Source organism: Hylobates moloch, unplaced genomic scaffold (assembly GCF_009828535.3).
Source record: "Hylobates moloch isolate HMO894 unplaced genomic scaffold, HMol_V3 SCAFFOLD_12, whole genome shotgun sequence".
NCBI lineage: Eukaryota > Metazoa > Chordata > Mammalia > Primates > Hylobatidae > Hylobates > Hylobates moloch.
This window is the reverse complement of record NW_026652287.1, coordinates 61,159,496-61,182,114: the sequence shown is the minus strand read 5'-3', so window position 1 is coordinate 61,182,114 and position 22,619 is coordinate 61,159,496. Positions and strand designations below refer to the sequence as shown.

Below are 22,619 nucleotides of genomic sequence, written 5' to 3'. Positions count from 1 at the left end.
GGGTCTCACTGTGTTGCCTAGGCTGGTCACAAACTCCTGGGCTCAAGCGATCCTCCCACCTTGGGAGGATCCCAAAAGTCCTGGGATTACAGGTATGAGCCACCACGCCGGCCTCCTTTCACAGACTGATGGGAACATCTGAACTCCAGCCGCAGACCCGTTGCTGTACATGCAACCACTCAGAGTCTATTCCTGCCATCTGTTTTGGGCTCCCTCGCGCTCCCTGCATGGCTGGCGTGGATCTATATACCAACAAGGATGAAGTAGAATTTTATTGTTGCTACGTTAAGGGGCTTTAAAAAAACCCTGCTATTTAATTCTTATGATAACAGACATAAGAAAAAGGTAAGCTGAGGGCTTAAGTCACTAGGACGAGAATAAGGACAATGTCTTTAGCTTTAGGACTTTGTTTTCAGAGATACATCCAGTGGTCTTTCTGGCCCTGTGTCTTGACTATGGATAAGTCTCTGGCATCAGCTGAGTCATGGCACAGTCTGCCTGGAGCCTGGCAGATCCACTTTGGTTAAGTCATTGCAGGCAAAATTATGATGGTAGCATAGACATAATCTGCACAAAATCCCTCACAGAAACAGACAGAGCCTCTAGGATAACAAAGGAAAAACCTTTCAGCCAACATCGTCAACACAAATCAAGGAAATGAAGTCTTACCACCAACTCCAGACTCTTAAGTGGACGCCCCACTAGCCTCCAGCACCATGTGTTCCCAGAAGAGAGGGCACACGTGGAGCAAGGTTCTCAGTGGGAAGATCAGAGGACCCCCCAGGGGAGGTGGGGGAGCAGGGCTGCAGTGGCTTAAGCCCTTGAGGATCCCAGAAACTCCCCATAAAAACTCCTTTCCAGAAGGATAAGGATCACTAAAGACAACAGCAAGAGAAACAACTGCTGGGAGAGAAAGGACATGGAACTTGGCAAGAATATCAGGGTCAAGGAACTGGAGCCTGTGGATACAAATCTCTCAACTGGGAAGGGGCTCCACAGAGAGGCCATGTCCCAATAGCACTTCAAAACATCATTTTAGGGAAAAAAATCATTTCAGAAATAAAGAGTGGGCAAGAAGGAAAAGAAGGAACACAGAAGCAGAGTGTGGTGGCTCACACCTGTAATCCCAGTACTTTGGGAGGCCAAGGGAGGAAGATCACTTGAGCCCAGGAGTTCAAGACCAGCTTGGGCAACAGCAAGACCCTGTCTCTACAAAAAACAGCTGGGTGTGGTGGTGCATGCCTATAGTCCCAGCTATTTGGGAGGCTGAGGTGGGAGGAATGCTTGAGCCCAGGAGGTCAAGGCTGCATGCAGTGAGCCAAGATTGTGCCACTGCACTCCAGCCTGGGCAACAGAGGGGGACCCTGTCGCAAAGAAAAAAAGAAAATAAAGAACATAAGAGCAAAGAAACATGGTAGGAAACAGAGGGCCAAAAGGAAGAAAACAAATATCAGACAGAAATAGAGTTTGAGAAAACAAGGGGACAGAAAAAAACTAGGGGTGGGGCAGGTGGGGAATCTAATACATGCATAACTAGAGTCCCTGAAGAAGAAAATGCAAGTAACAGAATCCCAAAATCCATAATTCAAGAAATATTTCCTGGGGTGGGAGGAAATGTGGAGGGTGGATCTTGAACCAATGTACTGAAAGGCATACAATGTAACTGGAAAATTGGAGCTAAAATTGGCAGCAAAAATATATGCTGATAAAATTACAGAGCTTTAAAAAAATGCTTTGGGCATCCACTCCCCTTTTCCCATTCCCACTCTCATCTGCAATTCACTTATAAAGGAAATAAATAATTCTGGCCTCAAAGTTTTCATCACCAATACTTCATGCCACAAGAGAGTGGAGCAACATATTTAAACTACTCAAAGGAGGAAAATGTAAGCCAAATTCTTATACCCAGCCAAACTGACCTTGCAGGATAAAGTCTACAGTTGCTAGTATGAAAGAACTCAAGGCAAATATCCTTATACGAGACTTGTTTTTTTTTTTTTTTTTTTTTTTTGAGACGGAGTGTCACTCTGTCATCCAGGCTGGAGTGCAGTGGCGCGATCTCAGCTCACTGTAACCTCCGCCTCCTGGGTTCAAGTGATTCTCCTGTGTCAGCCTCCTAAGTAGCTGGGATTATAGGTGCGTGCCACCAAGCCTGGCTAGTTTTTATATTTTTAGTAGAGACAGGGTTTCACCATGTTGGTCAGACTGGTGACTTTGTGATCCACCCACCTCAGCCTTCCAACATGCTGGGATTACAGGTGTGGGCCACCACACCCCACCAATTACATGAGACCTTGAGGAATCACCCAGAGAATGAGCTTCAGAAACCAAAAAGTCACTGGCAAAGGTGAATATATCAAATTATAGAACTAAGATTAATGATGAGAGATAAAGGGGACAGAAGTGTATGCCACTATTATGCACTGGCAATATCATACAAAAACAGGGACGAGAGAAAGCACATGGAAAAGTATATGCCAACTGAGGAAAGTATGCCAGACAAGCTGCCAATAAGGAAGCCACTTTAAATTAGATGCTGGGAGCAAGAGAACACCTAGCTAACTTCATTATTGCTTATTATACACAATGTCTAAAAAAAGAAACTAAGGCTATTATATGCTCAGTTAATAATATTCATATCTTTAAAAGGGGACTAAGGGTATTATATATAATATATACATATATGTGTACCATATATGTGTATAATGTATATATGTAATATGTGTGTATAATATATATGTATATACTATGTTTATGTATATATGTATATGTGTATAATTACATGTCTGTTATACATACAGATACATATACATATATAAGTACATATATACATATATGTATAATATCTTTAAAAGGGGACCAAGGGTATTATATAAGGATATAAGATATATATGTATATGTTATATATACGTATATATTATAGGTATATGTATAATACATGTGTTTTTATATACACAAATATGTATATACATAATATATAACATTTATACAACAAATATATAATATATAGCATTAAATATATGTATAATATATGTATATTATGCCTATTATATATGTATAGATTGTGTCTATTATATATAATATATTCTTATATAATATACACATATATAAGAATATATCCTTATATAATAATACCCTTAGTCCCCTTTAAAATATATTAGTTATGATATATTAGCTATAATAGTTACAGTAACTCTCAGAACAAAAACACATCCTTCATACCTACCAAAGACCATTAAAAAAGGAGGTGTGCTTAGAATACATGAAATAATTAAAATTTAACATTTAACATTTAAACAAAGGAGGGAACAAAACAGACCATACTGTAAAAGACCCTACGTATAAAGCCTTGTATAGGAGGACCCCTCAGAATACCTTCCTGGTTGATGTTTTCTTGTAGACTGCTTATCAGGATTTTTTGTCATTGCTATTTTTTGCTTATTAGTTTTTAACACCCTAAACTATAGAATCCATGAATCTCTAACTGCTCTCATTTCCAGCTGATATTTATATGGAAAAATTAGTATTTGAATCCCCAAAATGTAGTATAAACTTTTAATAAAATGTGTGATAAAAGTTTCAAGTTACATTCCAAATTCAACACATGTCAAAATCACGCGTAGGTGTGCTGAAAGTCACGCGTAGGCGTACTGACAGTGTGAGGTGTGAGCATCTCACGTCTTGTGAGACCATGTTATTGCATTAAAGGCAGTCATTGGTCAACAGCCATGTTAATTGTTTGGTCACCAAAAATTATTTTAAACGCAGTTTACCATCTAATATAATCTGTGTTGGGTAACATGTTATTTATATGTGCATTTACTGTGTTTTGGTTGGGAATTTGAGGTTTCTTTCTTTTTTTTTTTTTTTTTAGATGGAGTCTCCTCTGTCGCCCAGGCTGGAGTGCAGTGGTGTGATTACTACTCACTGCAACTGTGCCTCCTGGGCTCAAGCGATCCTCCCACCTCAGCCTCCCAAATAGCTGGGACCACAGGTGCACACCACCATACCTGGCTAATTTTTGTATTTTTTGCAGAGATGGGGTTTCACCATGTGGGCCAGACTGGTCTTGAACTCCTGGGCTCAAGTTATCCTCCTGCCTTGGCCTCCCAAAGTACTGGGATTACAGGTGTGAGCCACCGCACCTGGCAGGAAATTTGAGATTTCCTATGGTGAATGTAAAAGAAGGGACACAGGCCTGGGGGGTTCTTCCATAGAACATCACTCTTCAAGGACGCAAGACTGACAGTAAGTAGAGGATGCTTGTATACAGAAAGATAAAGCACCACGAGAGAATGGTGACCAGACTTATCATTATATGAATAAATGGGCTTACTCCATTTAAATTGGACTTACATCACCCATTGAAAGTAAAAGATTTTTCAGGTGGATCTTCAAAGCTGTGAAAAATTAAAAGAACAGGCAGAGAAATATCAAGCAAATGAATATACAGAAAAACGGGCTGTGATCTTATCAGACAAGTGCTCAGGCCCAAAGCATTACTTAAGACAAAGACAGGCCATGCTAAAGGCTAAAATCCACAGTGAAGAGATAAGTTTTGAAAACCTATTCACCAAACCATATAGGAACCATCTTTACGAAGCAGAAACTGCAGGAAATCCAGGGAGGGAGAAACACATTAATAACAGGTGACTGGGAAACACCTCCTTCAGGCCAAGACAGATCTGGACACAGCACTGGTAAAAGTGACTGGAGATCTAAAATGTAGCAAGATAGATCTTAGAGGTTTTTATCAAGCCCTGAACCCCAACAACAGCGAGTATACCTTTTTCAGTTGCAAATGGGACCTGTCTGAAAACTGACAGCTTTTAATGCCATGAAGAAAACCTTGATATTTCAAAAAACCCCAGAAATCAAACAAAAAGCAAATAACATTCTCTGTCCATAATGAAACAAAACAGGAAATTGAGAAAAGAAAAAAGTTAAACTTTTGGGTCCAAGAGGAAATATTAATAAATAGAAATAGAACAAAAAAGTACATAAATTCTGGCCGGGGGTGGTGGCTCATGCCTGTAATCCCAGCATTTTGGGAGGCCAAGGCGGTTGCGTCACTTGAGGTCAGGAGTTCGAGACCAGCCTGGCCAACATGGTGAAACCCCATCTCTACTAAAAATATAAAAATTAGGCCGGGTGCGGTGGCTCACGCCTGTAATCCCAGCACTTTGGGAGGCCGAGGCGGGCGGATCACGAGGTCAGGAGATCGAGACCATTCTGGCTAACACGGTGAAACCCCATCTCTACTAAAAATACAAAAAATTAGCTGGGCGTGGTGGCGGGCGCCTGTAGTCCCAGCTACTCAGGAGGCTGAGGCTGGAGAATCACTTGAACCAGGGAGGCAGAGGTTGCAGTGAGCCGAGATTGTGCCACTGCACTCCAGCCTGGGTGACAAAGTGAGACTCGGTCTCACACATACACACACACACACACACACACACACACACACAGAGTACATAAATTCCTAGAAATAGCAGTAATGATGACAGGACATATAATCTATGAACACAGCTTAAATAGTGCTTTGAGGAAGCTCCATTACATTAAATATATCAATAAAAATGAAAACAAATTAAATAGACAACTTCAAAAGCAAGATAAAGAACAACAGAAAACCAAAAGAGAATAGAAGGAACTAATAAGCAGAAAAAAACTTAAGGTGTTGGCTGGGCGCGGTGGCTCACGCCTGTAATCCCAGCACTTTGGGAGGCCAAGGTGGGCGGCGGATCATGAGGTCAGGAGATCGAGACCATCCTGGCCAACATGGTGAAACCCTGTCTCTACTAAAAATACAAAAAATTAGCCAGGCGTGGTGGTGGGCACTTGTAGTCCCAGCTACTTGGGAGGCTGAGGCAGGAGAATGGCATGAACCTGGGAGGTGGAGTTTGCAGTGAGCTGAGATCGCACCACTGCACTCCAGCCTGGGTGACAGAGTGAGACTCTGTCTCAAAAACGAACAAACAAAAAACAGGTGTTAGAAAAAACAGAAATGAATGAATGAGTGAATAATAATCAGGCTTTTTGAAAGTTTTCCTTTTTCAATGCTCTGGAATAAATTAAGCAATACTGGAATTGTCTGATTTTTAGAATTTCCCTGTGATTCTAATGCAACTAAGATCAGTTTTAGTAAATTACATTTTCCTAGAAAATTGTCCATTTCTTTTAGGTATTCAAATTTATCTGTATAGAGTTGTACAAAATAGTCTTATGATTTGTATTAATCTTTAGAACATAACTTACGTTGTAAAGATTAATTGCCCATTTTTATTTTTTATTTGTGTTTGTGCTTTCTCCTTAAGGTTAGCTATTGATTTTATTGATTTTTCAAGTTATTTTTAGACTATAACATTGATAGCAAACCTTACAAAGGTAACATTCACAAAAGGAAATGTACTGACCAATCTGACTTAGGAATAACGATATAAAAAATCTAAAATAAAATATTAACAAACAGAACCCAGTTACGCTAAAAAGATAATATATCATGACTAGGTCTAGTCTATGCAAAGGTAGCTGAAGACTAGAAAATCCATTAACTAAAAGTTTAATTCAGGGGCTGGGTGTGGTTGGCTCATGCCTGTAATCCCAATGCTTTGGGAGGCCGAGGCGGGCAGATCATTTGAGGTCAGAAGTTCGAGACCAGCCTGGCCAACGTGGTGAAACCCTGTCTCTACTAAAAATACAAAAATTAGCTGGGTGTGTTGGCACATGCCTGTAATCCCAGCTACTTGGGAGGCTGAGGCAGGAGAATTGTTTGAACCCAAGAGGCAGAGGTTGCAGTGAGCCAAGATCATGCCACTGCACTCCAGCCTGGGCGACAGAGACTCTGTCTTGGGAAACAAAACAAAACAAACAAACAAAACACAGTCAAAGGAAAAATGCAATGACACTTGAAAACAAAACAATCCCAGCAAACTGAACTTTGCTCCTAAGAAGAGAATGCCAAAATTAATCTCTGTCCTTGTAAAAGGATAATGAGTACTCCAATCACCCAGGTTATGGTCTTTATTTACTTATTTTTAGACAGAGTCTCACTCTGTCGCCTGGGCTGGAGTGCAGTGGCACATTCTTGGCTCACTGCAGCCTCCGCCTCCCGGGTTCAAGCAACTCTCCTGCTTCAGCTTCCCAAGTTGCTGGGATTACAGGCATCTGCCACCACGCCCAGCTAATTTTTGTATTTTTAGTAGAGACGGGGTTTCACCATGTTGGCCAGGTTGGTCTCAAACTCCTAGACTGAAGTGATCTGCCTGCCTCAGCCTCCCAAAGTGCTGGGATTACAGGAGTGAGCCACTGCATCCAGCCTCCAGGTTATGGTCTTTAAATGCTATTTCCTGCTAACAAAGCTCTCTGGAGAAATGGGTGAAAACCCAGGTCTGGCTCTGGAGAGATGAACGAAAACCCAGATCTGGCACTTCTTGTCACCAGAAAACAAAGAGGCTTTTGGAGAGCACTGGCGTCCCATTCCCAGGGCCCAGGATAGTGTGAAGGGCTCCTGCTGCCCCACACAGGACCTTCTGAACAACGTGAACAATGACTACAATGGATTGAAACTCACCACGTATAGAAAAACCCACAGGTTTGAGTTGCCTTTGGAGGTCTCAGGGGCCCAACTTGTCATTCTGGAAACACACAGAATAGAGTGCTGGTCCTGCCCTTCCTGTATGAACTGCAATTCAGAATAACCAGAAAGTTGAAGTACTTCATACAGCATTTCAGATAATTGAGGAAGAAATGACAAATTAGAAAAATCACCATTTTGCAAACCCTGATGAAACAATGAAGGCAACGATCGTCAGTGGATGCTAAAACATTAAACAGTTTATCTTTTTTTTTTTCTTTTTTGAGATGGAGTTTTCTTCCTGTGGCCCAGGCTAGAGTACAATGGTGCGATCTCGGCTCACTGCAGCCTCTGCCTCCTGGGTTCAAGTCATTCTCCTGCCTCAGCTCCTGAGGAGCTGGGATTACAGGTGCCTGCCACCACGCCCGGCTAACTTTTGTGTTTTTGGTAGAGACGAGGTTTCACCGTGTTGGCCAGGCTGGTCTTGAACTCCTGACCTCAGGGGACCCACCGGCCTTGGCCTCCCTAAGTGCTGAGATTATAGGTGTGAGCACCCACACCCGGCCACAGAAGTTTTTAAAAAGTAAAGAAAATTTTTAAAAGGTATAGATGAAATAAGATTGGCAAAATTAGATTAAAATTATTGAAATTGGAGGAGGGGGGTACATGGAGTTCATATTCGTTTTATAAAAATCGGTTTTTTATAATGAAAAATTTCAAAAAGAAAATGAGTACCCATGACCTGTTTTTCGCCTCCAGGTGCCCATAGTCATCCCCATCTTGGTGACACTCATCTCTGTGTTTTTGGTTCTGGCTCCAATCATCAGCAAGCCCGCATGGGAGTACCTCTACTGTGTGCTGTTTATGTTAAGTGGCCTTTTATTTTACTTCCTGTTTGTCCACTACAAGTTTGGATGGGCTCAGAAAATCTCAAGTAAGTACCAACAGAAGGGCCGTTTGGCTTCTGTGAGGTGCAGGCAGGCACGGCGTCCTCACCTGTCCTGACTCCAAGACCTCTGTCACAGTGTCTCACCCTGCTGGCAGATCTCCCTTGTCCCAGGAGGACACATGCCCACGCCCTCACTGTACACCTCTGGGTCCACCCTTGGTTGTTTTGTTCCTGTCAATTACTGTAATAAGTAGGAAGGGAAAGCACTGTTTTCTTTTCTTTTTGGAGACACAGTCTTGCTCTGTTGCCCAGGCTAAAGTGCAGTGGCATGGTCATAGCTCACTGCAGCCTTGAACTCCCGGGCTCAAGCCATCCTCCCACCTGGGCCTCCCAAGTAGCTGGGACCACAGGCACACACTACACCTGGCTATTTTTTTTTATTTTTTGTAGAGAAGGGGTCTCACTAGGTGCCCCAGACTGGTCTTGAACTCCTGGGCTCAAACCATCCTCCCACCTTGGCTTTCCAAAGTGCTGGGACTACTGGCCTAAGCCACTGTACCTGGTCATTTTTCTTTTCTTTTCTTTTCTTTTCTTTTTTGAGACACAGTCTCACTCTGTTGCCCAGGCTGGAGTGCAGTGGTGCGGTCTCAGCTCACTGCAACCTCCACCTCCCAGGTTCAAGCGATTCTTGTGCCTCAGCCTCCCGAGTAGCTGGGATTACAGGCGTGCACCACCATGCCCAGCTAATTTTTGTGTTTTTAGTAGAGATGAGGTTTCACCATGTTGGCCAGGCTGGTCTCAAACTCCTGACCTCAGGTGATCCACCCGCCTTGGCCTCCCAAAGTGCTGGGATTACAGATGTGAGCCACTGCGCCCAGCCCATTTTCTTTGTTTTGAGATGGAGTTTTGCTCTTGTTGTCCAGGCTGGAGTGCACTGGCACGATCTCGGCTCACTGCAACCTCTGCCTCCCAGGTTCAAGTGATTTTCCTGCCTCAGCCTCCCGAGTAGTTGGGATTACAGGCGCCTGCCACCATGTCTGGCTAATTTTCTTGTTGTTTTGTATTTTTAGTAGAGTCAGGGTTTCATCATTGTTGGCCAGGCTGGTCTTGAACTCCTGACCTCAGGTGATCCACCCGCATCAGCCTCCCAAAGTGTAGGGATTACAGGTGTGAGCCACTGTGCCCGGCCCCATTTTCTTTTTAATTGCAAAAGACACACAACATAAATGTTTCTATCTCAGCCACTTTTCAGTGCAAAGTTCAGTAGTGTTAGGCATATTCCCACCATCGTGCACCTCATCCTGAAACACCATTCTCCTTTGTCTGATATGCAGACATCATCTAAGAGGCCTAGCAGCATCGCAAAGACACACAAAAAGTCATGGCCTTGGCCTGGGGAACTGGGCTGGCGCCCAAGCCTTCTAATGCCAAGGGCACAGGGCTCACTCTTTCAGCAGTCCTGACCCTCATCAATTTTAGGACAGTTGTTTAAAAGTTTAGCTACATTAGTAGCCACTTTTGCTTCTGAAAAGAAAGCACTTGTGTCAAAGTACATCAAAAGAGACTGAATTACACCTTTAAAAAAGTCTATATTGGGCCGGGCACAGTGGCTCACGCCTGTAATCCCAGCACTTTGGGAGGCCGAGGGGGCAGATCACGACGTCAGGAGATCGAGACCACCCTGGCTAACACGGTGAAACCCTGTCTCCACTAAAAATACAAAAAAATTAGCCAGGCATGGTGGTGGGCGCCTGTAGTCCCAGCTACTCAGGAGGCTGAGGCAGAAGAATGGCGTGAACCCGGGAGGTGGAGCTTGCAGTGAGCCAAGATCGCCCCACTGTACTCCAGCCTGGGCAACAGAGTGAGAGTCCGTCTCAAAAAACACAAAAACGAAAAGTGTATATTATATTCACAATGTTTTATCCTTTACAACAACAGATTCAACTGCAGGAAACCCTATTTATTTATTTAATTTTTTTGTATTTTTAGTAGAGACGGGGTTTCACTGTGTTAGCCAGGATATTCTCGATCTCCTGACCTCATGATCCGCCCGCCTAGGAAACCCCATTTCTAAAAGCCTTTAAGACTTCCTGGGCATCCTCATGGGGCAGTGAGACTATCTGTTTCCTGGTCTTCCTGTACCCTGTCCCTCTCCCTCTTCCAGGAGCTCCTTGAGGACAGGTATTGGGCTGTGCGCAATTTAACTCTGGCTGCAGCAGCCTGTAACAGCCAGTTAAGATTTATTAAAAGTGAATGTGATTAAAAGCCTGCCTGTTTCTCCTGTTCAGCTTGTCTGAACTGGAAAGTGCAGTCGCCCCTCCAGACACTCCTAGAAGGTTTTTCTTTCTATTCCTGCAATTCTGGGAAAAGACAGAAGCCAGGAAAGCATGAAATCCAACCAGAAGGCAGGAAAGCTGGCCATCCCTGAGCACAGGGTCTAGGTGACACATCACCAAAGACTGAGAACAATGTCACCCTCACCCACAACTCCAGTGAAACTTTTGAATTTCAGTCTAACTGTACTCATTTTTGACTCTTATTTCAGAGCCGATTACCATGCACCTTCAGATGCTAATGGAAGTGGTCCCACCGGAGGAAGACCCTGAGTAACAAGCTCCGTCTCTTGTAGCCAAATCAAAGCTGAATTTATTTTCTTAAGCAGTATTTGTGGTTATTTCTTCCTTTTTTTCTTATGAATAAAATATACTCAGATGTTTAAAATATTGTTATTTTTAGATATTCTTAGTTCTCTGAGTGGGGGTTCTAGAAAGGGGAAGTGGCAAGTGTTTGCTAAAGTTGTTGTCAGGTGAGATGTCACCTAACAGAAGGCAGATGCTTAGGGAAGGGCTGAATAAAAGCCACCATTACAGTGGCAGCTATTTAACAAAGGGCACATCACACTTAAATGAAGGGTGTTCTTTAAACTCAATAAGGTCTCTTATTTTATATAAAATGGATGACATTTTTGCTTTGCTTTGATTGATACAGATTTAAAAACAACAGTAAATTACTGGCCAGGTGTGGTGGCTCACGCCTATAATCTCAGCACTTTGGGAGGCCAAGATGGATAGATCGCTTGAGTCCAGGAGTTCAAGACCAGCCTGGGCAACATGGCAAGATCATGTCTCTACAAAAAACAAACATAAAAAAATTATTAGCCAGGCATAGTGTTGCACACCTGTAGTCCCAGCTACTCCAGAGGCTGAGGTGGGAACACCACCTGAGCCTGGGAGTCGAGGGTGTAGTGAGCCATCATCATGCCACTGCACTCCAGCCTGGATGACAGAGACCCCAACTCAAAAAGTAAATAAATAAATATATAAAAATAATATTAAAGTACAAATGTTTCTCACCCACTCTCCCCTATCCTAAAAGTACTGGTGCCCTGTGCTGAGCCTGTGATGTGCGTGGCATGTATCTGCCAGGATGAATGGCAAGAGCTGAGCCTCCATCCAGAACCCTCCACAGTTGGTGTGCTCATCATGAGGGTTGCCTGCGTTGCCAGTCAGCATTGCTGGCTCCCTAGCAGCCTTCATGGGCGTTTTAGTCAAACCAGAAAGGGTGGTGAGTAAAGTTTTGTTCTGTGTTTGGCATTCAGGGAAAGTACTGGTTTTTTTTTTTTTTTTTTTTTATGAGATGGAGTCTCGCTCTCTCACCCAGGCTGGAGTGCAGTGGCGCAATCTTGGCTCACTGCAAGCTCTGCCTCCTGGGTTCACGCCATTCTCCTGCCTCAGCCTCTCCGAGTAGCTGGGACTACAGGCTCCCGCCACCACGCTCGGCTAATTTTTTTGTATTTTTAGTAGAGACGGGGTTTCACTGTGGTCTTGATCTCCTGACCTCGTGATCCGCCCGCCTCGGCCTCCCAAAGTGCTGGGATGACAAGCGTGAGCCACCGCGCCCGGCCGAAAGTACTGTTTAACAAATGTAAAAAGCAGCATTTCTGTGAAAACAGTGAAATTTTATTGATGATACACTGCAGAAGACATCCATACCACAACTAAGTATGAGCGATTTTAGAAGCATAGAGACAAAGGCACTTTCACCTTGTATTTTAGATATTTTCCCAAAACTTGAAATCAGACATATTCATAGCAGTACAGAAAACCAATGACTAATTGTTCACATAATCAGCATCCTATATCCTACAAAATCTTAGAGATTCAGATATTAGAACATTTGAATGTCTGAAAAAAGAAACAGATCTAAGCATGCAGTTGTCCTCCCTGCATTTTCACACGTGCACAGCAAACACATTGTTACTAGCTATTATCATTTGCTATGTTGTATGAAAGAGACTCGACGCACCTGGGTATAAACAGCAGGCAGCTGGTGCGCACAGGGAGCCACTGGACGGCGGCCTTGTCTCTGCTCCCAGAGCTCCACCAACAGGGCAGCAAGCCACATGCAGAGAAACGGACACTGATATGGGTGTTAGAAGAGCTCCACAGTCAAAACCTTTGCCAGCAAAAAACACCAGAACTTTCTACTTCCCAAGATCCTGCCCAATTTAGCTACGAAAAAGGAAAATCACCATCTTACTTCATGGGCCAATTCGATACCTGCCAGTCACCCTGCGAAGGTCATAGCAGTGACCTGGGCACACTCCCGGCAGCTGTCCTGGCTGCACAGCATGTCCTCCCAGGAGAGGCCAGGGCTCTGAGCCCCCATCACAGAGCCACTGGGCAGAAAAACTGCCCAACCCAGCAGCACTCGGCAGGTGCTCCCTGAGACAAGGCCAGGCCACACAATGAGGGGATGTCTCATTTTACAGATGAGAAAACTGAGCCAGAGTATGATCCAGACCTGCTCACAGGACAGCTTAATGACAAAATTCGCCTCTAGTTCAAGCGGTGGCTTCTGCTGGGACATACATAAGCCTGGGCATCGGCGCTGTCTGATACAAAAAAATAATGAAGATCTTGGGGCCGTCACACAACACTCATGTTCTATCCAAATTCTTTTCCATTCTGAGGCGAAGCTGATAAACAGACACTGAGTGCACAGGACTTTTAATTTCCCAATAGCTCACCTTTCTCGCTTTTTCAGTCAACAAAGAAACCCAAAGCACAAAAGCCAGCCTCTGGGTGTGGCCATGACTACATACACTCCTCCCCTAAACCTGGTGACCCCCTAGTGCTGCAGCCACAATGCGGATGGGGTGGCGAATGTCTGCAGGACTCACGACATGTAGGCGTTCAAAGGTCACCTCCAGGCACCCCATAGGCCCTTGTAAATTTCCACTAAAAAGCAACCTTTGTGCCATTTGCTCAGGACTCTGCGGGTCCAAGGGATTGTTTAGAACCAGCAGCTTCATCCCGGAATGCCCTGGGTCTTACTGAGCAATCCGATTTCTATCCTTGGACTATCTCTTCATCAGAAGTCAACTTACTCTGAGGAGCTATCACTATCCAAGAATGCTAACACTATCAATTCATATAGATGGTTATGTTAAATCCCACTATCTCATGGTTGAAAGGGCTGGTTCAACAGTTGCTGAGTGTAAGTGTGTACATTAGAAACCTCAATTTGTATGTGTAAGATCAGGTTTGTAGCAACATATCAAACAGAGGTCTAGGTGAAAAAAAATGAATGGACTGACTCCAGACAGTGCATTTCATCACCCAGATGCACGCCTGCTCTGCCAGGGTGAGCGGCAAGATGCACTGGACAGGACAGACAAGCCGGCGGAATCAGACCACACCTGCCATTTCTCTGTGTCCACCCTCCTTTGATAGTCTTGTCATCAGCCTATTTTTAAGTCAATGAAGAAATTCTCACCGTTACCAAGTCCAGCACCACAAGGTGACAGTAATCATTTATCCTTGAGGTAAAGAAAGTTTTGGTTGGCCGGGTGTGGTGGCTCACACCTGTAATCCCAGCACTTTGGGAGGCTGAGGTGGGAGGATCACCTGAGGTCAGGAGTTCGAGACCAGCCTGTCCAACATGGTGAAACCCTGTCTCTACTAAAAATACAAAAATTAGTCAGGCATGGTGGCACACGCCTGTAATCCCAGCTACTCGGGAGGCTGAGGCAGGAGAATTGCTTGAGCCTGTGAGGTGGAGGCTGCAGTGAGCCAAGATCATGCCACTGCACTCCAGCCAGGCCGACAGAGCAAGACTGTCTCAAAGAAAAAAAAAAAAAAAAAAAAAAGAAAGAAAAGAAAGATTTGGTTGACTGACTGTTTTCTTAACTTTTGGTCACATGGCAATATCCATTTTTGTTCAACATCTTCCAGCTGCTCTTGAGGACGTCATTCACCTTCTCATTCACTCTCACTGTCGTCATCCTCTGAAGTGCTGCTACTGTCTTCAACCACCTCTGTCACTGCGTATGGCAGGTTTTTAGAATTCACTACTAAAGGAGTAAGATATTATAACAAATAAGTGTAGACTAATCAGCAAATCTTTATTTCCCTCCATTATTTGGGTCAATGCAGAAAAAAAATGCCTTGGGTTCCAGCTCTATGTATCTTATTTTATGTTTTCATTATTTTAGGTAAGAAATGAGCAGGTCAAATTGGTCTGCTTACAAATAATTTATTCTTCTAGGAAGAATATCTGTAGTGTGTTATTAAAAGGTGTGTTTATCACCAAGCGTTGAACAGTACTCAAACCAGAACATTTAGTACCAAGATCAACAAAGAGAAAACTAATTTCTCAGGGCTTGACGTGAATGGTCCACTTCCACCAAGGCTGAATTCCTAAGTGGGTGATGGTGTCCCTCACTGCCCTCAGAACCTACAACCCCTCTGAGAGTGGGCGCTCCACGCCTTACCCTTGGGGAAATGGCTGTCCTCTTCACAGTCTTCCCAGTGATCAAAATCAAAAGCCACGTTGGGGTTCTGTTCAAGAGAACAGCTGACAGTGAGTGCATGAATATGACACACGCAGGGTAAAGACCACCCGCTGAGTGCATCCCAACTCACCCTCTGTCTGAGTAGGTGAAACCATGCCTCCCTTCTCTCTTTGGCCAGAGTGATAACAGGTTCATCGTTTCTAATCACACATTTGCAATCATCTTTCCTTATGTTGCCCCGCAGCTCCAGATCAGCCAGGTAAAATTTGTCTCCCGCCCAAGCACTGGGTTTATAAAAAGAAATAAAGTCAGCCTTTTAAAATGCTAGAAATTATTTCTATTTTACTTTATATGACTATACATAAACCTACCTGAAAATGACTCTATCCCTTAAATACTGACACTTGTAGTCCTTTACATTCCTTATTCTTATCTTTAAGATGATGACATCTTCTTTTTGGAACCATTTTATTTGTGGGTGGAAGCTAGAAGAAGAGAGAAAGACCTGCGCCTTCATTGATCTTATTTACTGGGTAAGGGACGCCGACTCCTCCATGCCGAGTGGACGTACCTTTTCAGAGGCAGCTGTGCAGTTCTGCTAATGGAGGCACCTTCAGTGTTTCCAGGTAAAGTTTCTGCACAAAATCAAGGTCAGATTTTCCTACAGGTTATTTATATGTAACTCCATCATGTACACACATATATATACTTTTTTGTACCTTACACAACTTCTAGATGAGGAATCACATAAAAGTGTAAATTGAGTAACCCTAGTATCTAGCTGCAAAGAACAGTTAGAAAAAATTAAAACCATTACATAGGTAAACAAAATTTTAAATTTTTTATTTTATTTTTGAGATGGAGTTTCGTTATTATTGCCCAGGCTGGAGTACAATGGTATGATATTGACTCACTGCAACCTCCACCTTCGGGTTCAAGTGATTCTCCTGCCTCAGCCTACCAAGTAGCTGGGATTACAAGCATGTGCCACCACACTTGGCTAATACTGTATTTTTAGTAGGAATGGAGTTTCACCATGTTGGTCAGGCTGGTCTCGAACTCCTGACCTCAGGTGATCCACCCACCTCGGCCTCCCAAAGTGTTGGGATTACAGGCTTAAGCCACTGTGCCTGGCCTAAAATTTTATTTTAAAATAAAAACACCCTTTGACAAGTATTAAAATTCAATGACCAGGAAGTAAAGTCACTCATTTGAAAAAGAACCTCATTGCAGTGGCTGGCCTTGGATACAAACATGCAGGCTTCTCTGAAGCTGTCTTGACCTGCCAGGATGCCCTAAGGACAACTTCAAGGACAGCGGCCAGCACGCACGAGGAGCCAGTGCTGGAAATGACATATTCTCAAACAACGCAATGTGAACTTCTCAATCTCCAACAGGCGAGGCTTCCATCCAAACACCGGAGTAAGAATGTTCACAGCTGCTGGAATCACAGTAGCCTGAGATGGAAAACAGATCCACCCTCTGTGGTTTATTCATGGTATAGAATACAATGGCAAAGAAACAGACTCCTGCTGAGAAAGCGCCATCCTCAGTGTCACGTGCGGCCTGCTATTGAGTGGCCTCAGGAAAAGAGTGTGCTGACCCAGCGACGTCAAGAACCTTGGAGAGCACAATCCCTGAGCCCTTCTGAGAGGCGGCGAGCAGAGGAAACCTGGGGTGGCCTGGCCTGATCACAGAGCTGGGACTGATCCTAAAGACAGAGCCCTGAAGCTGGGGTGCGAAGGAGGCGGTCCTGCCACCAAACGCGAACAAGAACAAGCACAAGACACCGCTTCTGGGAGCAAGCGGCCAGGTTCCTCCTCGGAGCCATCAACCAAAAAGGGACTGAGGGAGTCTCAGCCAACTTGAGGCTGATTTATCCAAGGTTGAGGATGTGCCCCGGGAAACACAAGTCACAGGAGCGCCATGGCCTCTGCTTTTCCAAAGGGGCTTCCTAAACATCTGTGTCTAAAAGGGAGAGCAAGCTGGAGGGAGAAAGGGCAGCGGGGGGCAGGGCAGGACAAAGACAATCACACATCCCCTCGAGCTCAGGAAAGCTAGCTTTACACAAGATAAAGTGACATGTGACAGGAGACATAGAGGACACGGGGCTGCGACCCAGGGCTATAAAGTGACAGCTGTCTGCTTGGGAACAAAAGCAGACAGCCTTAGACCCAGGTCCAGTGCGTAACTTCCCCTTTGACAGAGGGAGTTTAGGGTCCCGAGATTGTGTTTGCTTGCACAGAGCACAGCTACAGCTAGGAGGGCAAAAGCACGCAGCAGCCCCCGAGCCGGGCCACATGCAACACAAACAACCCCACACCCACGTCCTCCAGAAGCCCTGCCTGGCACAGTGGCATGCGGGTGGCACATCTGCAGAGGAGGGCACGGGGTCCACCTGAGACCGACCACCTGCAGCAGGGCTGGCAGATGCTGCGGAGGAACGCTGCCCTAACTGTGATGAGCCTCTGAGGCTCAGGCCTTGCCCCTCACCAGCGTGTGGCGGCACAATGGATGCATCATACTTTTCTAGCCACATGGAGACACTGAGTATCCAAAATCAGAAACCCTGCGGGAAGCCGAGGCAAGAAGAACCATGAAGAAAGTGCATGATATTTTCCTTCATCTGCCTGAACCTGAGCAGGAGCCCAGAGATGAAGTCTCTTCCAGCTGAGACAACGGCTCTTCCAGGAAGGTGGCCAAGTGCCTGGTGGCTGCAGTGGACATCTAATAGCCAGAGCTTCCCAGTAGAGCTCAGTAAACAACTGCATGTCCTCCAAGGGCTATGGTTTGGGGGACCCACCTGGCTGCCCTGACGTCCCCCTTGGGCCCCACACTAGGCTCTATGCAAAATGCAAATCGGCCAGTAGCATGGCCTGCGACAGTGCAGACCTGCTTCAGCCCCCTCTGCAGTCTACTGGATCCCGGTCTGCTACCGTGGAATAAACACTGCTCTGGGAAAATCCTCTTAATGACAACTGTTGTCCCAATGACCCTGTTCCTCTGACCAACTGGTCTTGCAAATTCTCTTTCCTAGAACTCTTCAGAACCCTTTTCCAGTGGATCCCACGCAGCGAAACCAGTTGCTCCCCACTGTGGCCGAATCCAGGGGCAAACTTTATGAAGAGAAGGTGTATGTGCATTTTAACAGCTACATCCAGTCCCCCACATACCACTCGGCTCTGGAAGATCGTTTCTCCTCACCTGCACCTCTCACCTCACCAGCTGCAGTCACTGCCAGCAAGAGCAGCACATGGGACTGTGATGAAGAACCTGGGTTTGGACCACGGCAACAACGAAATGCATCTAAACCCATTCTTCCAGATGACCCCCATCCTTCACAACAATCCCCTCCCACCCCCCAAAAAAAAGCTGTGTGGGGAAATGGCTGGAAGAATTTCCTTAGGAAACAACTTCCAGAACATACCCAGAGATGCATGGGAATCACACAGGCAGTGGGCAAGGTCACTTTTGTCACAGGAGCCACCTCTTCGGCTCCTCCTCCCACACTCTCCATCCTCAATGAGGAATGAACCTGTCAGGGAGCAAACCACCCTCTGGGGCTCTCAGCACCTCAGCTGCGTTATCTGTGGGTTTCACTGTTTCGGATGCATATCAAAGGGAGCAGAGCCATGCAGGGTCCACCCTCCCAGGATCTTATCCCGCCCTCCTGGGAAGCGGAATGAGGGACCAGAGCAGGGGCGCAGAACATCTGCAGTGTGGAAAGCTGGAGCTGCCGGCACTGGAGTGTTGGAGACTTTGTCTAGTCATGGGATGAGTTTATCAATATATGTTGTCTAGGCAATTTCCAAGATTTGTCAAGACAAGGAGCAATGATCTAACCCCATTTCATAAAGACGGCGAATATCAAAATTAAAAGGCCACACGAAGATAAATTCCAGTGACAGCAAATGGTCTCCTCACCTCTCCTTTCCTTCTCCCTCACTGACTTCCCCTTCCACAAGGGGCTTGGGTTTTGTCCTATTTATCTTTTTTTTTTTTTTTTTTGAGATAGAGTCTCACTCTGTCGCCCAGGCTGGAATGCAGTGGCGCGATCTTGGCTCACTGCAAGCTCCGCCTCCAGGGTTCACGCCCTTCTCCTGCCTCAGCTTCCCGAGTAGCTGGGACTACAGGCGCCCACCACCACACCCGGCTAATTTTTTGTATTTTTAGTAGAGACAGGGCTTCACAGTGTTAGCCACGATGGTCTCGATCTCCTGACCTCATGATCTGCCCTTCTTGGCCTCCCAAAGTGCTGGGATTACAGGCGTGAGCCACTGCACCCAGCCCCATTTATCTATTATTTATTTATTTTGAGACAGCGTCTCGTTCTGTTGCCCAGGCAAGAGTGCAGTGGTGCAATCTTGGCTCACTGCAACCTCTGCCTCCTGGGTTCAAGAGATTCTATTGCCTCAGCCTCCCGAGTAGTAGGGACTACAGGCGTGTGCCACCACAGCCGGCTAATTTTTTTGTGTTTTTAGTAGAGATGGCATTCCAACATGTTGGCCAGGCTGGTCTCAAACTCCTGACCTCAAGTGATTCGCCCGCCTCAGCCCCCCACAGTGCTGGGATTATAGGCAAGAGCCACCGTGCCCAACCAGTTTTGTTTTTGTTTTTGTTTTTTATAGTCTCAATCTGTCGTCCAGGCTGGAGTGCAGTGGTGTGATCTTGGCTCACTGCAACCTCTGCCTCCTGGGTTCAATTGATCCTCCCACCTTAGCCTCTTGAGTAGCTGGCATTACAGGTGCCCGCCACCATGCCCAGCTAATTATCTTTTTTCTTTATGGCACCTAACTCAGTGCCAAGTTCATACATGTCAGAAATGTCTGCTAAGTCCGTGCGATTAGCCTGGCCGAGGTCAGCCAACTCTATTAACGCCAGCTCCTCCTCTTTGCTGAGGCGCTGTGCAATAAAAGTGAGCCTAGATGTAAAGTCTGGAGAAAGCCATGCAGTACGCAAATACTTTCCAAGATTAAGAAAAAATGCCACCACTTGCAATAATACAGATTAATTTCACAGATATAATGTTGACTGAAGGAAGCCACAAGAACATATACTATAGGCCGGGCGCAGTGGCTCACACTTATAATCCCAACACTCTTAGAGGCCAAGGCAGAAGGATCACTTTTTGAGGCCAGGAGTTCAAAATCAGCCTGGGCAACACAGTGAGCCTCCATCTCTATTTAAAATAAAAGAATGTATTCTATATGCTTCCAAGTCAGCAAAACTAATGGTGTCAGAAATCAGAATGGTCAGTGGGGAGGGTTCCAGACAGGAGACTGCTGGGGTCCTGGAAATGTTCGACAGTTCGATCTGGGTGTGGTTCACAGACACACACACACACACACACACACACACACACACACACTGCTGAGCTGTTCACTTAACATCTGTGCACATCACTGGATGGTTGTTAGATCTCAAACTACAAAAACAAAACATTGGGGGCTGACCTATCAAAAATAAGAACAGTTAGGTGATACCAGTTTATGTCATCTTCTCTACATTTCATCTCAAAGTAGAAAGTCTAAACATTAGCAATTTTCCAGACATTAACAATTTGAACTTAACCATCTTTTGAATAGCAAGTACCCACCAGGCTTCTGGTTTTCTGAGCTCGTCTTGGACTCAGCCCCTCCTTCTGCACCCGTGTCCTCAGGCTGGGGGCTCTGCAGGCAAGCAGCATCTTCTGCTGGAGGAGGCGTCCTAGACGGGAGAGGCGGGGGTTAACACCTGGCTCTCTATAGGAACTGCCCAAGTGGAAGAGGAAGGCAGGCAATAAATGACTGTGAAGTGCCTGTGGCCCTGGAGTCAGACCCACATAGAGCTTACGACTCATTTAAGATGCCCCAGGCAGCCCGTCAACTCTGTTCCTTCCAATGAGGATGATGGGCAAGCACACAGTGCGTGACTGACACGGGACCAGGGAGGCCTTTACTCTTTACCAAGATGGTTTGCCTTCCATACTCACTGCTGCCCGCTTCAAACAGGACCAAAGGACAGAAAGTGACAAGCCAGTTTCCTGCTTCCCCTGACCCAGTCTCTGGGGCCATCTTCCCAGAGACCACCCCTGTTACCAGTTTGGGCCCACTTCTAGAAATATTCTTTGCATAAAAAAGAAATTATTGCCTTCTATACCTTTCTATCTAAAACACATGGACACATACATACATTTAAACATATGGGAACCTACTAAATTCGATGTGCTGCCCCATATTTTATCCTACTTAATAACTAGCTAGAATACTTATTTTAAAATTTTTTAATGGTGTTATTCTTTTGGTTATTTGAACAGGTAACCACATTCATGTGGTTCAGTATTTTAAAAGAAGTCAAATTCGGCTGTACACTGAAAAGCTCCTCTCACCCCTGCTCCCCAGCCAGCCAGCTCCCTTCCTCGTGGGTGACAATGTGACTTGGTTTTTGTACATCCTTGAAGAGACAATTCAAGCCTAAATGAGCAAACCTACACACACACACAAACACACACACACACACATATGCACACACACACGAGGAGGAGGGGTGTGCTGTCTTCTGAGAGCCACACACACAAACCTGTGAGAAGGAGGGGTGTGCCTGTCTTCTGACAGGCCCAGAAGAAGCCTACAGTGTGGCACTTTCCAGATTCAGGCAGCCAGCATCCCCAGCCACCGCCCCTCCCCAGGCTCTGTGCAGTCACCCACCCTCTTCTCCTTTGCTAGATCCTCCTCTGCTAGGTTGATTCCTTCCTCCTCACACTCACTGAGCTTTGACTCTCCTCAAACAGCAGCAAACCAAGAGCCTTCCCCAGCTGCTTTCCTGAGCCCTAGGCTTAGACTTTCAGTAACCTTAAAAACTGGCACCTCCACAGCCCACCTCAGTCTCTCCTCCTCTGCCGCGGGCTGTGCCTGGAAACCACCTGTCACTGTCCACTGCACCAGCATTCCCCAGGCACCAGGGCTCAGACCTGCCGTCCCACACTCCCTAACATCTGCCAACCGCTAAGTCCTATGGCTTCCAGATCTGCGGGTCACAGCATGAAATATTCTCGCCATTCCCTCTCTACCTGTCAGGATCCCCCGTTCTCCAGGAGCTGTCTGATATGGGGTCTCTCCTAGCAGGCTCTCTGTGAAACCTTGCAGTGCCCGTACTGCTGTATGCTCTGTCTTCATGACGACGGGTATGTTAAGCTCCCTTCACCACAAAGCTACAGTGCGAAAGGGGGCTGTGGGAGCCTTTACACAGGGCTGGGGCTCAAAGTCAGTGCTTCCCATAAGCCACCAAACCTCATTTTGGTTAAATCTACTAAACTTTATTTATTTTTATTATTTTTTTTTGCATACAAAACAATAAACATTTTCTAAAAATACATACAAACA

The 22,619-nt window shown here is 45.5% G+C and overlaps 2 protein-coding genes across 3 annotated transcripts in view; one reads left to right on the top strand and one right to left on the bottom strand.

The window, feature by feature from the left end:
• Positions 1-11,159, top strand: part of SLC7A9 (solute carrier family 7 member 9) — a 32,509-nt gene extending 21,350 nt beyond the window's left edge. Inside the window, exons 12-13 of the mRNA XM_032170380.2 lie at positions 8,333-8,507; positions 11,008-11,159. Coding sequence (XP_032026271.1) covers positions 8,333-8,507; positions 11,008-11,072 — 240 coding nt within the window. The 3' untranslated portion in view covers positions 11,073-11,159. The remainder of the gene's footprint in view (positions 1-8,332; positions 8,508-11,007) is intronic.
• A 1,499-nt stretch (positions 11,160-12,658) lies between these two features.
• Positions 12,659-22,619, bottom strand: part of TDRD12 (tudor domain containing 12) — a 109,418-nt gene continuing 99,457 nt past the window's right edge. Inside the window, exons 28-33 of one of the 2 annotated variants that reach the window (XM_032170373.2) lie at positions 20,855-20,964; positions 15,830-15,893; positions 15,630-15,743; positions 15,389-15,542; positions 15,238-15,304; positions 12,659-14,817 (exon numbers count right to left, since the gene is read on the bottom strand). In XM_032170373.2, coding sequence (XP_032026264.2) covers positions 14,726-14,817; positions 15,238-15,304; positions 15,389-15,542; positions 15,630-15,743; positions 15,830-15,893; positions 20,855-20,964 — 601 coding nt within the window. In that variant the 3' untranslated portion in view covers positions 12,659-14,725. The remainder of the gene's footprint in view (positions 14,818-15,237; positions 15,305-15,388; positions 15,543-15,629; positions 15,744-15,829; positions 15,894-20,854; positions 20,965-22,619) is intronic. The other variant, XM_058425855.1, reaches the window with a different exon arrangement.